The sequence below is a fragment of the Vipera berus genome (genome assembly GCF_964194415.1).
Source record: "Vipera berus genome assembly, chromosome: 2".
In the NCBI taxonomy this organism is placed as follows: Eukaryota; Metazoa; Chordata; class Lepidosauria; order Squamata; family Viperidae; genus Vipera; species Vipera berus.
Window position 1 is genome coordinate 233500676 of NC_138203.1, and position 17480 is coordinate 233518155.

The 17480-nt window shown below is 36.5% G+C and overlaps 1 protein-coding gene across 1 annotated transcript in view; it reads right to left on the reverse strand.

Moving 5' to 3' along the window:
• Positions 1-2733: 2733 nt before the first annotated feature.
• The window catches only part of DENND6A (DENN domain containing 6A), a 32135-nt gene continuing 17388 nt past the window's right edge, over positions 2734-17480 (reverse strand). Inside the window, exons 12-20 of the mRNA XM_081321941.1 lie at positions 11370-11464; positions 10529-10594; positions 10376-10440; positions 9535-9624; positions 8809-8862; positions 8613-8722; positions 7105-7207; positions 6769-6843; positions 2734-5770 (exon numbers count right to left, since the gene is read on the reverse strand). Coding sequence (XP_081178067.1) covers positions 5645-5770; positions 6769-6843; positions 7105-7207; positions 8613-8722; positions 8809-8862; positions 9535-9624; positions 10376-10440; positions 10529-10594; positions 11370-11464 — 784 coding nt within the window. The 3' untranslated portion in view covers positions 2734-5644. The remainder of the gene's footprint in view (positions 5771-6768; positions 6844-7104; positions 7208-8612; positions 8723-8808; positions 8863-9534; positions 9625-10375; positions 10441-10528; positions 10595-11369; positions 11465-17480) is intronic.

The following is a 17480-nucleotide window of genomic DNA, read 5'->3' on the forward strand; positions in this document are numbered from 1 at the left end:
CAGAGCCCTGTGATGTTATCTGTCAAGAAGCAAGCAAAGACTTTGCACTTCTGCAGGGCTTTGAGAAATGTGTTAGAAAGACAGCTTCAGATTAAAACTGAACATTATTTTGGAATTTCGGATTTAATGGATGTTTTTAAAGTATTATTGCAAGCTTCCTAAAGTTATTCAAGTAGATAACATTCAAATAATTGAAATCAGTCAAATAGTGCCTCCTCTGAACCATTTAACACAGTGTCTAGAGCAGAGGTCCCCAACCTTTGGGGCACCAGGGACTGGTTCCATGGAGACAGGTTTTTCCGGGGACCAGAGGATGCGTGGTTTTGTGTGCTGCCTCCATCTCACAGATGGGGCTTTGCTTTGTGCGGACCAGTTGCTGGCATGCTGCAGCCCGGTACTGATCCACGGACTGGACGTCTAGAGGATCCATCCCTTCCTTCTTTCATTGGGAGAAAAACCAATCTCAAAGGAGATAAAATCAATTTTAAAAATAACCCTCTTTAAAACATTATTAACAGTTAGACATGCAGTGTGAAAGAAGGTAATTTCAGAGCTTTCCAGACAGTAGTAATCCAGCAGTTTCCAAATTAGTTAAGAAAAAAGAAAGAAAATGCGGTCTTCCAAGCAGATTGTAAGATGGTATAAATGAACTTGTACAGAGGGACTAAAAGAAAGTAAAAATGAGACTTAGCACAATAAACCAAACAAAAATGCAAAGTCTAATGCTAATTTCTGACTATACATTTTACGCATTTCTGTAGTCCTGAAGCAAACAACCCTCTCCTTCAAATTCCTGGCTTGTCTATCTTCCTGAAGATTCCAAATGTTAAATGAAGGCTGTTGGGGAAGATGGGACCTGTAATCTTTACTTAGATTCTCTGCAGTGTCTTCTACCTTTCCTTTAAAGAGAGGGAGTAATTTGATTCTGAACATGGCAAACTGATATATCTCACTCATGAGGATGGGCATTGCCTTATGACTCTAATACTTAATTTACCTGATGCTGTCACAAGGCACATGATATGGCTTATACCAGATGGCTATGTTGCCTACCATGCTGCCCCTACTGCTTTGGCAGTAGCCTCTCTCCACCACTATAACTTTCTACTACTGTGACCAGCTGTTGCCATTTGCCTCACTTTTATTCAATCAATATCCTTGTCCATGTTAAACACTACTACATCATGCTTTGCCTGTAATGTGAACCCAGTCAGTGGTTGAATTTGTGCTTTGCAATAAGCCATGGTGTGGGATGTATCAGTTCACACATTTTAAGCCAAAATCAAATGTATTGTGGTTAGCAGAGCATGGCTCAGCCCAATGTGTGTGAAGCGTGAACAAAATTAAATTTCCATTCTTTGGAAATGTTGCAGCAATAAAAACAAACCATATTTCCCAACATCAGGAATTTCCTGCCAATAGTTTCTTGCTTTGTTTAAATTGAAAACATCTAGCTGACATGAATATGCAAGTTGCAATTGTGTTGAAGCCAGAGCTCTCATTACTTTGCTTGTATTACAGTCCAAGAAAAAGGAAATTGGGATTACTGAATAGATCCATAATAGCTCTGCCAGATCTTCTTGAACCTGTCTGTTGTCAAATTTGTGGTGGTGGTGGAAAGCATATGCAATGCTATCAGCACAAAAGACAGATTTTATCCTTCACTTCTTTGCTCAGGCAATTCAAAGGCTTCTATCCGTGGCCATTTTTGGTTTGGCAGGTTATGGAGCCCAGCTAATACTTTTACTGTATTTGACAAATATTAACCCGAGAATATTTTTTTTTAAAAAAAAGCTTTTAAACCTCAGCTACTCCATATTACTAACAAGTATGGGTTATATTTTTTGACTGAAATTTGAAAGCCAGCTTGGTATAGTGGTTAAGCATCAGGCTAGAATCCAGGAGACTGTGACTTCTAGTCCCATCTTGGGCATGAAGCTGGCAGGGTGACCTTAGGCCAGTCTCTCTTTCTCAGCCCTAGGAAAGAGGCAATGGTAAATCACTTCTACAAAATCTTGCAAAGAAAGCTGTGGGGGCTACTACAGGAGGAGACAACAGACTCAAGGCGAGTGCACACACATATGTATGAACACAATATGCAGTATATACAATATCCTTGTGGCAGGATTATCAATAATGGGTGAAGGATCCTAACCAAGTTGCCATATCCATCATACTACATGCTAGCAAGACACCTTAGTGAGAGAACATGTGGCCCCATTCCCCTCACATGGCTTTTAAGTTTCCATTTAATTAGCTACCTCATGCTGTGGTTAAATACTTTAAAATGTAGTACAAACACAACCAATATGGGCATCTACAAAGGAAGGTAAGAAGTGATGAAAGATGTAAAATTACACAAAATCCAGGACAAATGTACTTGCACTAGATGCCCAGTTGAAGGAACACTAAGGCAAGGATTTGTATCATGTTGCCACATGTACCATAGTTTTTTGTATCATGACTTTTTGCCTGCTGACTTTACCAAGCCAGTGATGAAATCTTAGAACAGCTTTCATTTTTGGAACTTATTAACCTGATTATTCTAGATGATAAAAAGCTACAATTACCAGGCTTTCCCTCCCAGAGAGGATTAGAAATCCCTTAGAAACTCAAAAGGAAAATCAAATAATTGAAAATACTGTATATATTTACTGAGGCAGTTTGGAAGCCATAACAACAACAAAAGTTTCACCAACAATTGTATGGAGATTTAACATGATTTGTGTATAGAATCCATTTTCAAATGTCTTTTGCAATTTGGCCCCCTTTTGGTAGGGTCTCCATCCATCATGATTTATTACTCTTTTTTTCTCTCACAAAAAAACCTGTGTCACCACTCTCACATTTTCAATTTGAATTTAAAGGCTCTGAGACATAATTTTTAAAAGTTTAAAATGACCAATGATAGTATTAATAAACTAGGCTAAGGGGATAGAGGTAAAAATATTGGCATAGAGGTTTTTTGAGGTTCCTTGAGTGTTAGAAGTACCAAACGTTTTCCATCACATAACACACTGAATAAACATAGACAGTTTCTATAAAAGTGATATTTATTTCATTTAAAAATACTCTTGGAAAATAAGCTAATGTAGCTAGTTCAAATGTACTATGTAATGCTTCAGTTAATGAAGATTTAGTGGCCATTATTTAAAATGTGCAAAAAGAATATGAGAGACAATAATGCAATAGTGGCATAATTGCAGAAGTCAGCTTTTTACAATTCAATTTCATCTTGGTTTGGAATTCATATAAATGAATACTAAAATACATTTTCTTAAAAATACAGAGAGCAGTTTGGAACTAAATCTAAACTCTAATAATGGTACAAAATGTCAAGAGACAATTCTCTACAAAAGGCCTACATGTTAATCTTACTCAAAATGAATATTCAGTGAAACAATAATTATGAAATCTCTGATATGAATGTACATATGTACATATAATTTTAGACACAGTAGAACAGGTTTAACATTCTTGGAACAAATTCTCCAAGTCCTATTTCATATACATTATAAAATGCTTGTTTGAACAAAAAAGTTATACATTAGCAATTATTTATTGCCTGTGAAAAATGGCTCATTGTGTGAACTTAAGAGTACAGACAGATGTGATTTGCATAACCTCTTTGAAGAAATATAAGTTAAATTAATATAACGTAATAGCAAAACATCTTAAATGTTTTATAACATTGGAACAGACAGTAATTTAATGCAAATTAGTGTTCTTTCAATAGTTATGCAGCAGACATAATTTGAAATAACTGTTAGTCCAGTCCAACGTGGGAAAATTACATCTATAGTCTGTCCTTTTGGATCAACTGTATTTGCACAAAACTGCATAATCTGGTTACAATCTGTAGGATTGTTTAATCCAAAACAGTACCTGTTACTTACATGATGTGCAAATTACTTGTTAATGAACACTAGTATTTTGCTGGGTTACTCCGTTGCATGATTTTTTTTCTGAGACTAGCAATTTACTGCATATTATGGCCTAAAGTGACTGTCATTTTGGATTTTCATAAACCATTGTATAATCTAGAGACCACAGGGACAAAGTCTAGTTTCCATTCATCCATGATGGTTAGTTGAATAGGGTCTGCCTGATGTAGTGCACCAGAGGGGGAAGAAAGAAACATGGCAGCAAGAGCATGCTCACTAGTTGCACTTACAATTAATGTGTCATGGGAATTCACATAAAACAGTAGGTCGCCTTTGAGGAAACTCTCTTTACACTAGGACATGTCAGAAGGGACCACTAACTTATATATTTCGCATAAGGAAACATTTTTCCCCCCAGTACAGTAGCCCATTTGATGTGCAATGTTTTCTATAGCCCGATGTGTATATTCTTGAAAATATTTTAATGTTTAGTTACATATTGATGTGTGGTATTTTACATAGAGCAGGTAGAATGAGTAAACGTGAAGGCCATATGACTGCTTCATTCATATGAACTTTGGCTCATTTTAATAATATCTGGAGATGAGAGGTAAGGACTGTTTCAAACATTTCCCAAGAAAGTGATTTGTGATGTTTGAAGTAAGAGAGGCAGCTGATCATTGTATATAGATTTCTAATTACTTATACTTTGAAAATGAATTACACTTTAATTTTAACTTCAGTACTACAGTAAGACCTACTGCTGTAAAGGTCTAATTAAAAAGGCCTTTAGTGAGAAATACTGACTGAAATCTACAAAAATTGAGAAGGATAAACTAATGATAGTTTTTCCATAGGTTTCTAAAAAGAAAATGATTTTAAGAAAAAGCGTTTAATTATGTTATAGTTTAGCTGATTAACATATAGAATTAGATCTGTGATCAAAGAAGTAATGTACTGTTATGCATAGAATGTGACAATCAGCTCCATTCAGGTGTCACTAAGCAGATGTGACTAGAGGAATGTATTTCCCTTTTTTCCTTGTCCTCTTTTTCCATGAACTCTCCTCATCCACACATTAATAACATCATAATTTGCTGGAGCATCTAAGTTAAACTGATAATCAATTGTCTTCCTGAAACCAGAATCTGAAGGGGTTTCAACCTCAGTTCAGACCTCTCCTTGCCTATAATTTGAACAGGATAGTTTATCAGACTACAATTAATGCAAAGATCTCAAAAGATAAGTAGAAGAGCAAGAGACCTGTACAAGACCACAGGGTGCTCCTGAATGCTGGCAAACAGAATACCTTGGCAAACAGAACTGTGATATCTGAGAAGAGCTGTCAGGGTTAGGCAGTGATCTGAGATTTTATTAGGAGATAAAATAAGAAAATACCCACTGGAGAATATAAGCTATCATCTTGGTGGGCAGTGTTCCAAACCAGCAGGAATATTGCTTCCCCTGAGTGGAATAAATCAGGCAGAGCACCACCAGCTGAAGCAGTTCTGCAACGCCAGCATTGCACGTCTAATTCTAAAATACATTTAAGATTCAATAAGAGCACTTAATTTTACACATAATTGACACCATCTTCTTCTGTATTCAAGTTGAGTTTTAAAGTCTGCTTTAAAAGGCTTTTTAAAAGCATTGATCAGGTGTGTTTCCATAACAAGATATTTTTCATGCTTGCAGTTCTCCAAGTCTCCTCCTTAAGCCTTTGAAATGTGTGATATGATGAATATGGAAGTATTCACTAGTCACACAGAACCAGTGTTGGTCAAAATACCCTGTAAATCCTCTGGCTGTGCAAGAATAATTGAATCAATGTGCTTCTTTAACTTTTCGATAGTTCCAGGTTTCACAGGTAAGTTGTCTCCATCAGTCTATAATTATAAAAATGCAAATTAAAACATTTTACAATGTTAAACTAAGACCAAGTTATCACTGCTACATCTAATATCTATCTACCTAATTCTAAAAGGCAAAATTCAGCAGTAGAATAAAAGATCAAAGGCTCAAGTTTTCTAATATTTCAGTTAGGCCTGGGAAAGATATTTCTCTGAAACTGGAGTGCTACTGTCCGTCAGTATATGGAGAACTATATTCAGAGATATGAACCAATGATATAGGGCACTTTTACTAATTCATTGTTGACAGGTTTTCAATGTTTTCCACCTCTTGGAAGTAAATTCAGTTTTAAATTAAATGGAAAATAGCTTTTCCCTTCAACTGCATTTGACCAGCAGATGGAGCTGTGAACAAATATATTATTCTGATAAGCACCTTTTTAAAAAAATAACATCAATACATATTTGGTAGTAATGAAAATAGAAAGCACTACACTTTTATACTCTGGAAGGAGGACAGGCAATGTCTGGGGGATGTTAAATTGGGATGTTAAAGTGGACTCAGCCAGCTCCTCCTTCTCTAGTTGATTTTTATTTTAATCAATAATAATAATTTTAAAAAATGGGAAGCTGGCGTGCTGCAAATTAACAAGAAACCTTCTGGTAAAATGGGTGGGATTTTTTTGAGCTCAACATTTCATAAATGCCCATTGGTCTAAAGACGTTTGCCTATTTCTCAGTCTAAGGAATTAGAGCAACTGATATGTTCATGTGAAACTGCAGTAAACATGTTCCACAAAGATGCCAGGAAGAAAAACTATCGACCGGGGAGTAACAATGCTAGTTAGAAGGAATTGGGAACCTTGGTTATTGATCATCAAAACTCCTTTGCATTATCCTTTCATGGGTAGGAGAATGGACAGATATACAATATAGTTTTCTTGGATCTTTCTGTCAAGTAGAATAATTAAAGAGGGACAACACCTAAACATTAGCAAAGGCATACAGAATGCTTTGAAAAAAAATCTACATACCAATTTAGCTTTTAATTTTAAGACTAGATCCACTGTTTCCACTTCAGTATGTTTCTGACTCCAGAAAAGCAAGTCCTAGAAAAAGAAAAAATGTGCCTGAAAATTAATTACATACATAAATATTACATCAAGCAAGATGCAAGAAAAATATTTTAATACTACTACTCATACCAAGATTCTTCAATGTAATTTAAAACCAGGGGTGGGAAACTATCTTCAGCACTTGGTATTTCAATTTGATATGCACATTTTTAACTGGATTTTCAAGTATAAACACTGTTCTGCACTTAAAGAATGGATAGGTGAAAAAGCTTGATGGAAAGATGCTGATCTAACCTCATTACACAATGCTTCCAAATGAAGTGCCTCCAGTTTCCGTGTCATTTCTTTTCGCCGTGTCCGGAACCAACCATCAAAATTGTAAGATTTCAGAAAATGCCTTTAAGACAAAGGGGAAATTTGTTTCACTACAAGAATATTCTGCAATCAAAGCAAATATCTATCTTTTTAACCAGATGTATTTCCAAATGAAATCGCATAAGATATAATTTTGAGTTACTTACATTTGTATGTTGACAAAGAACCCTCTTGTAATATATGTCTACTATGTCTCATAACTTATAGAGTTAGGGTTAGTAACAAATATTGGCTTTTTATTTGCAATATAAGCAGCCAGAGGAAGAATGCTTATGAACTTCAGCATTATTGTGTTTTGAAAACGTAATATTTTGAATGTAGAAGAAACTTCCAAAGAACTATCTCACAAACCAAAATACTGTGAAGTGCCCATGAAACTCTTATCGGAAGATGTTTTAAGAATGAATTTTTATATACATACATACATACATACATGTGTGTGTATGTGTGTGTGTGCGCGCAAATTTTTTGGATTGCTAACAAAGAATTAAAGGGAAACTGATATGATTTTAATTCTTTGTTAGCAATCCAAAAAATTTACACAAATATGAGCTGTCACTGCTGTGACTACTGCCTGTGGATAGCCTTGGTTTAGACTGAAACAGTAAATAAGATTTGACCCGTGTTTGGGGCCTAGCAAGGTATTCTAAATACTTAACAAACACTTAAAACACACACACACACACACACATATGTAAATTTTTTGGCTTGCTAACAAAAAATAAAGGGAGACAAATATGACTACTGCCTGTGGATGGCCTTGGGCTAGGCTGAAACAGAAAATAAGATTTGTCCCGTGTCTGGGACTAAGCAAGTGTATTCTGAATGCTTAACAAACATTTAACACACACACACACACACACACACACTTTTTAACATAATTTTCAGAGACTTGTTTATAAACAGCAATTTAATCATGAATTTTCTATCCACCCTTCATCTACATACTCCATTCCCAAACTATAAAGCAGTTAAAGCTTATTTTACAAGGGATTGTGGATAAAGGGCAATATTTGACCTAGCTAGCAACTGGAAAGAATGGCATATTACATTTTGTGCTGGTATACTTTTAGCATGATTCTTTAAGAAGCATCAAAACACATTTTAATGCCTTAGTAATAATAGCCTTCAAAACACAAAATAAGATTTTTTAAAAGTATGCATTTTATAAGCAAGAAACGGCAAGTGTAATGAGATGGTTACATTGTGTGTAGGATGCTGGTTCATTCTCCTGCAATCTTATTCATATTTATGTTTAATTGTTATTTTAAATATGTTTTAACTGCTTTATTGTACACTGCTGTCCAGAGTCATGTTTGTGAGATATGTGGCTATATACCTTTGATAAATAAATAAAATTTAATGTAGCTGTACACGGTCTACTAATGAGTATCATGCTAAGGCTCTTTTAGTACAAAAAAAATTACCTGTACAATCCTATCCAATCCCCCTTTAACCGAGAAGTAAGCTGAGGCCCTGTTTTTTCAAGAGTTTTCATAAACTCCTCTTTGCTGAATGGCTTCAATTGTGGAGGACTCTATGAGAAGACAGAACTATAAGCTAACAGGGCAGAAATTGTGCGTGTATACATAATAAATTCTGAGCTTCTAAAAATATTCTCACCTTCCAAGGTGATATGCTTTTTTGCAGAGGCATTAAACTTGCTACATATCTTTCCTGAAGAAAAACAAGATGCAAAAATAAGATACTGTACAGAAAAGCAGGTATTAGCCAAATCTAACATCGTATTGTAGTTTGATTCAAAAAAAATGACTAGAAGAGCTGTTTTGAAATAAAAGGTGTAAAATTGGCATGCTAATTCTAGCATCTATTCTGTGGAAGACCAAATTTTGAAGTGCAGCCTTGCCTAACTTCAAAATATGTGTTACTTCTGTATATGCACAACAGTACATGCATAAGATCTAGTACAAGATCTAGTACTTTTTATTCTTGAGAAAACTCTTAGAATTTTGAAATCCTAAAATAAATTATGAAATGGACACAGTACAAAATAAGAAAAAAAAGCTGTGTTTACTTGTCTTGGAATTACAAGTAAGGTGCAAAAGAACGTACTGCTAAGAAACATGTTTTTAGATTCAGATTCCTTTGAAAGAATCTAGAACTGGTATCTAGGCAACTTACACATTTTGATAAATAAACAATTAAAAAGAAACTGCACTCAGGATTATGATTTATTTTATTATCAAACAGGTTTTGTACAATTCTTTTTTTTTAGAAAGTCTACTGTTCAAATTGTCTCCATTCTAGGCCTAGAAATAAATGATTAAAATGATAAAAAATACAGTTCCCACTAAGAAACAAATGGGTTTCTCATTTACATTCACTTACTAGAGGAATAATGAAGCTTTGAGTCAATTCCAAAAAATAACGACGAAGGATTATGTTTTGGGCTTCTGCGGGACGCTTCTGTTGTACTCCCTGAAAAAAAGCAATTATGTTCACTGCAGATACACTCTACTGAAATGGATAAGCAACTGTTAATGTACAATGATTATACCGATAATGTTTTTACAATATAATGGGGGGAAGAGAATGTATGCCAGAATTTTTGTCAAATTATTTAAAGCCACAGATTAAACCATTGCTATAGATCTTTAACATATGACAAGGATAAAATGCAGCCCATTTTCTTGCTCTTTGCGTAACATGACAATAGAGCACAAATAAGTGAATAATGGAAAACATTGTGATGGTGGTATTTTAAGGGTCCCATTTTTACAGAAATAATCTGTTGGGGACTGCAAGATGGATGAAGCTGAAGTAAGCAATGGGTGGAACCAGAATACAGAAAAGAATGAGGACTCCTCTTTGACATTACTTTAAAAAACCTTTCTGCACCCTCTTCTCTCTTTGCCAAGTAGCCAGCTGCTAGAAAGGGACAGTTAAAATGTTTTTATCATAGATATCTTGCAGCAGGTTGGCTGAGGTGAAAATTAGTTGAAAGGTTGAAAGATTGTTGCAGTTTTAAGGCCACAACTCAGTTCCTGAATACCTCATCAACATATAAATACCAAACAAGACAACAACCCAAATAACAAGGGGACATGGCCATCTTCCGTATGTGAAAATAAAGCATATTTTGTTCAAAAAAAGGAAGAAAACAAAGAAAATAAGCATTGTCTCTCTCCAGTATCAATTACTGCTAATACTTCCAAATTTGAAATAATACCTTTTGCAATTGTTTTATGATTTCTTCATCTTTGTTTAAGTATGGTTTGTATGATGTATAAACACCTAGGAAGGAAAAACACTAAATTTATCTCTGGGGTTGACCCACATGGATTCCAAATTGGAAATTTATAAGGTGAAAAAAATGTATTACCTGGTTTGGAATCCAAGGTTTTTAAGTTCTTCAGCTTTTTTACTTTAACTTGCTTCGGAACCTCACCTGCCAAATGGCATGAAAAGGTCATCCTTTCATAAAATATTGGTATCTTAATGTTCCAGGGTGCTCATGTTCATTAAGTAATTCTATATGCTAAAAATCTTTCCATTTTAGTTAATGCCAGGCCCCCACTGGGAGGGGGGGAGAGAGAGATACAGAAGATAATACCTGCTTCCAACTCTTTTTGAAGGATCAGGTTGCTGACAATTTTCCCAGATAAAGTCTCAGATTCCAGCTTCCTTTGAGCAAGCATTTGCCGGGTGTATTAGGCTAATAAAGGACTTTTAAGGTAAACAATACCTCAGAGTCACTTGAAAAGCCCATAGGTGGGAAATGTGACACATAGTTATTAACCATCCTGCTCCCCAGGATAAGGAAAAAATTAACTGTGGTGGAAAAGACTCATTATTTTGGTAGACCTTTTGGGAGGGTCAACATGTTGGCCCACATCAGCTTTCACACTATGACCAAATAGGCAAGATGGTGGTGACATCAGCATGATCAAAGCTCTAACCATTTGTACATGCAACATATCAGTTGCATTTAACATTGTTATTCACACCACCTTGACAAGGCAACACACTTTATATTGGGCTGCCCTTGAAAAACAGCAAAAAACTGCAACTAATACAAAATGCAGTGACTCATGCAAAGTATAGGTGCCATGCATGTTCCACATGTATTTTATCAACATTTAACCACACGGAAGGAAGAATATAGGTTTAACTTTCTGTACATCTCAAAAAAAAGAAATCACCAATCAATTTAAATACTTTACCTGAGACTTTGATATCTCCTATTCGAATGATGTGTGGCCAATGCTGAAGTGTTTTAGCAAAAAATGGATTTGTCACTCCTAATATGACAGAAGGCCTGTAATACACAAGATGCTTAAATGAGACCAGTAAGAGGTAGAAATCTGCTAAGCTCGAGAGGGGAAGCTTGTTGGAAAACACATAACCAGAAAATATGCAGCATATTTTACATTAAGCTCAGATCCAATGTAGCTCTTTGCCGAACAAAAGGGCTCACATTGTACATTCATAAGAAAGAATTTCGATTCAGCACCAATGACAGAAGCTGCTGTTCACAGAAAGGACTGTAATTTTGCAAATTCCCCTCCAACTTGCTGTGCTTCCCACATGCTGTTTTTTTTAAGCCAATCTGCACTTATGAACAGAATTAGAAAAAAAAGTATTTCCCAATTTCTCTTAGTGAGACATGTTCAAGTTCATAGATCTCCCATAAAGGGGATCTGCCAAAGCTTTACCCCTCAAAACAGTAACAGCTTCCTCAGCCAATTTTGTTAGCTGAAATTTGAAGAGAAAAGTGTGTTTTTTGGGGGGGGGGGAACAGACTTGCTTGTAGGTGCCGGAGGATGAAAGCCCTCGTAAATATGAATAGTAGATGAACATATTGTCTAAAGCCATGATTTGCTTCATCAGTGTTTGTTCAATCAGATACAATAGGTTGAGCTCACACTATACACCAAGCCACATCTAACAGTTTATAAACCACAGTGGATTGGGAAGGCACAGATATGTGAGCCCCTTTCCTTTCCTGAAAGTGCACAAGCAGCACACAAGAAAACAAAGGTACCCAGCCTTTTCCTTTATCCCCCTCCCCCCAACTGAAAAGAATGTGTGTCCTTTTCCGCCTCTAATCCTCAACAAGAAATGACATATTCTTATTGTCTATTATTACCCAACTTAGTTCCGCTCTTTTCTGTCTGGGGACATTATGGTTCACAGCTTAAGCAAAACTGTCCCCATTAAAACTGAGGAACATAAGAGTTCCCCAGAGAATTAGATGCCTTCACAAGATCTGGAAGATGCTGTTTCCATGCTCAGGCCCTTCACTCGTGACTGAATGCTAAGTGAGAACTTGCCACATCTCAGTACATTCCACATCCTAGACCTAGAGTGCCTTCTTCAGATGTATGATGATTTATGCTCAGCTGGCAGAGCTTGATAGTTATACATCTAGGTTTTGCAGATCTAATTGTTTATTTTAGTTAACCATGCATGCATCTCTAGAAATTGATGCTAACATCATACAAATATAGTCGACATTATAAGAACCAAACAATTGTAAAGCAAAAGAGCTAATGAGATTGGAAATAAAAAGAAATGGGGATTATTTTAAAAATGTAGAAAATCTAAGTAAAATAATGCAAGCTAAAGTGATTTTAACAAAGGACTATGATAAAAATAACTAAACTAAACCCGTATCATGAGAAAAGGAAAAACCAATGTAGTAACTTATCATACTTGATAAAATCATTGACTTGGCTAAATTTTCACCAATTTAATTTTAAAACGAGATAAATGAAATGCATATATCAACCTGCTGAACTGGAATTCTGCAAAACAGTAATATTGCTTTACATGTTATTTTTTAAGTGTTTGATCCAACATGTTGTAAGGAGTGGTGAGCCAGCCTTCCCATCCCTCATAAATTTGATTGGTGACGTCAGGGCTTTTTTTCTCGTAGAACGCTCAGAACAGCGTTCCGGCACCTTTTTTTGCAAAAAAAAAAAAAAAAAAGCTCCCTCTGAAAGCCTATTCCAGGGCTAGGCAACCTTGGCCCTTTTTTATGACTCGTGGACTTCAACTCCCAGAAATCCTGAGCCAGCCATGCTGACGGGAAAGGGAGAGGTTTCCAAGCTGAGCCATGCTGGCTCAGGAAGTCTGGGAGTTGCGAAGTCCTTGAGTCATAAAAGAGCCTGCACTAGAGAAGGACATTAAAATTATTTACAGGGTTACTTCTTTAGGAACTAAACTTTTAGAATCTAAAACAGATAATTAAAAAAAGCCAGCAGGAAAGAACCTCACATTTTTCATCTGCTTCTGTCTTTTGGAAGGTAAAATTAGATAACAAAATAATCTATTTCCTATGTTAACATCTCTGCAATGAAATCAATAAAGGTAACAGGAAAGAAATGAGAAACATTTTTTCTCAATGTACATAGTCTTGAAAACTATTTTGAATCTAACCATCTAAGCTTGTAAGCCGCTAAAACTATTTTGAATCTAACCATCTAAGCTTGTAAGCCGCTAAGCTTACAAGCTTGTATGCTAAGCTTGTAAGCCGCCCTGAGTCTTCGGAGAAGGGTGGGATATAAATGGAATTAAAATAAAATAAATAAAAATAAAATAAATATTACAACTAAACCACTTTAAATTAAACAATTCTTAAGAATGAAATATTCTTAAATTTGGGCTTTACTTTTCCTGTTTGGACTGTTGTGTGTTTTGAAAAATAGATTATTTAGAATCTAGTTATGTTGCACTTCAGTCTTTAAATAATTAACCTAGTATATACCTAACAATATATGACGTTTTCCATGGTGAGCTTAACATCAATAAGAACATTTATTAAAAAGGCTAAAATAATTTCTGGTGGTATTATCTGTACATTAAAATTTTGTTTAGTCACAATCTTTCACTTTTCACATTCTGGAAAAGCAGTGGTCATGTATCCTAGCAAAAGATGTTACATATATGCATAAGCGTAGTCAGTAGCATATGCCTTTTTAAAAATATCAAACATGCAAAGAAACAAAAATAAGTCCAAAATATCTATATTACATCCAGAAATGCCAACTTTGCAACCAATATTTCTCATCCATAACTATGGCACCCTAAGGATACCTGCATACATGCAAATGCTTCTCTGGGATCTGTAACGCAGCAGGGATTGCTTTTTCCTTCCAGTAACAGATTGCTGGGAAATACCAAACATGGCCTTAAGAATTCCAATGTTTGTTACAAATTTTTTTGGATGTGGTTGGAAAGAGGCCTAGAAGTGCCAGCACAAATACATCACACTTGCTGAACATGCACATGCAACTAATTACAATCTTCAATTATATGTGATATATCCAGGGCTTTTTTCCCCATAGAACGCTCAGAACAGCGTTCCAGCACCTTTTTTGCGCGCACACACACACGCTGAAGGAAACTGTTCCGGAGAGGCAAATTCTCCTCAGGCAGCCAGGTAGCAGAGCAGCAGAATGCATCGCAGCGACAGGCCTTCAGATGGCTCAAATCGAAGGAAATGTGATCCATACAGGCTAATTTAAAAGTCGGAGGGTAAGAAGGGCTGAGTGTGAACAGGTTGCTTAGCAACCTGCTTAAACAGTCTCTGTAACTTTCAGCTCCCGGTGCCTTGCCTTTTTTAAGCTGGGAAGTTGAAAAAAAGGCTAAAAAGAAGGCAATAGAGTGCTAAAGGAAAATGTATAGATATAGCCATCAGACGTTTAGGGAAACTTTATTTTTCATACACTGTTCGAATTTTGTTTTAATGCCATGGTGATACACAATCAAATGTAGTCAGTCTTTTTTTTTAATCCCAAAGCATCTGTTCGTTAAATAAGTATAACAAAGTTTTGGATGATGGAATTATTTTTTATCTAAGGATAACTAATGATAAAAAAAAAGGTAAAGGTTCCCCCGCACGTGCGTGCTAGTCATTTCCGACTCTAGGGGCCGGTGCTTATCTCCGTTTCAAAGCCGAAGAGCCAGCGCTTGTCCGAGGACGTCTCCGTGGTCATGTGGCCAGCATGACTAGACGCCAAACAGCTCTTAAATCTGTTATTTTTATTTTTGCACAAGAAAATTGTATAATTTGCATTTGCATTCATTTACAAATAGAATATGTTGTTAAAATGTATTGGTGTTGAAATAATTAGTGCACACATATACCTAAAACTAGTTTATTGCATTTGGCAATTGTACTAAAAAAAAATCTCATTGTCAACCAATATAATACATTTAATTTGAAATCAAGTGAAAAATTGATTTAAATTATTTTATTAAAACAAATTAATGGCAATTCTTTTATAAGAAGTTGCTTCAAACAAAATGAGTTTGACATGCCTGCTCTAGATAGTTAAATGCTCCAAAATAAATTCTAGACCAGGCCTGTACATGCAGCTTACCAAGCAGCCTTGTACAGAGCACAGACTTTTTTTTTTAAAAAAAGTAATAAAATCACCACCACTGCCCTGAAAGTCATGTTGCCTAGTTCCTCCATGGCTTACCATGACCACAAACTCCAACACTGTAGATGCCAAATCATTGATTAGCCCACCAGTATTCCTTTGCAGACCACAAAGATTTTTTATTTATCAGTGTGGGCCTTTCCCTTCTACAAGTTGCACAGACCTCTTCTAGATTTTCCTCTTGCCTTTCCGAGTTAACTCCTTGGTCTGTCAATGAGCAAGAATTGACTTTGTAGGGAAGCATATTATCATTTGATGTATATTTAATATATGTTCTACCTTTATTTACCGATTATATATTTGCAGTGCTTTTTTTGTAAAAGAAAAAGGTGCCGGAACTCACACGTTATACAACCCGCCTTGCCTACCCTACAAGGTTCCATCCAAAAAAGGTGCCGGAACTCCGTTCTGAGTGTTCAATGAGAAAAAAAGCCCTGTATATTTGTATGCAATCCACATGGCGAGGTTTGGGGCAACTTACAATATTTTTAAAATCATAAGATTAAAACATAAAAGCAGGGCTTTTTTTCCTCATAGAACGCTCAGAATGGCATTCCGGCACCCTTTTTTGCACACACACAAAAAGCTTTTGCACAAGCTATGCTACTCCCTCTATTGGCTTTCAAAAGCCTATTGGCTTTCGAAAGCCAATAGGAATTGCTGCTGATTGTGCCAAAAGACCTGGCCAGCAAACGTTGCACTGGCAAGTTGTCTGCAGCGAAGGCGAGTTGGCAGGAACTTTGCATGCCTCCCTGCTGCCCAACTACACCATCTCAACTAGGTGAGGACAAGGAGTGGGAGGTGGGTTCTGTGGAGTCCATGTGCACTCCTTCCTTGTGCTCACCCGTGTCAGCCAGGCTGGTGGCCTACCTGGTGCTGGATCTGTGCCACTGTCGCCTTGCCCTGCGTGCCTAAGTGGCTGACCTGCATCGCCTGGCCCACCCCACCTCCACTGCCTGCTCCGCGCAGCCCCGCCATATAGAGCGGGCCCCGCTGCTCCCACAGCACCAGCCGCAATGACTCCGGCCCGGGGGGGCAGCCCGCCACCAACACCCCTCGCTCTCGTGATCACAGCAGTGCCGCCCCCCCGCCTGCCAAGATGAGAGTTCCGGCACTTTTTTTTTTTAGAAAAAAAGCACTGGGTGACGTAAGTAAAAAAACTGATCTCCCTCCTTAAAAGTCAATTGCTTCCACTAACTCTATTCATGATTTCTTTCTTCTGAACTGAAATTCTGAGAGTGGATGATTCAGTTCACAAGGAAATTTCTGCATTCATTTGAAGGCTCCTTGTAGTATACATCCAGTTGTTTTACCAACAAATTAGGAGGCAGTTGGGGCTGGTCATTGCTCCTTCATGTTGATTTAAAACTAATGATGATATTACAACAAAATACCAAAAATCAAATTACTAATCATAAATCTGCTGCAATACTCTTTCAATATCCAGAAAAAAGCACAGTATCAATGCAACAACTGGGAATAAATGCAAACCTATACCAGTCTTGGGGAGGGACTAAAAATGAAAAAGAATAAGAGATTCAGTGCTAAGTTAAAGTCAAGAATCCTCCCACAGTTGCTTAAAAATACAGGGCATTCTAGAGCAGCTGTTAAAATGAACATTACTTTATATTTTGATGGGCTTAACTTTATTTTACTCGAAACAGTTTAGACATGATTTCATCTCCCTCTCAATTTATCACCATAAAGTCTTTCAATCAACCGTTCTACTAAATTCATACACAAGCAGAATAATCCTTTGAATGTATTGGTGGTGAAAAACTGCACAGATGTGACAACTGGAAATGTTGCTTAAGATTAGACCACAAGGAAGTGTAGACCCCAAAACAAAATATTCATAGAGGGATGTCAGCTCTGTTTGAAATA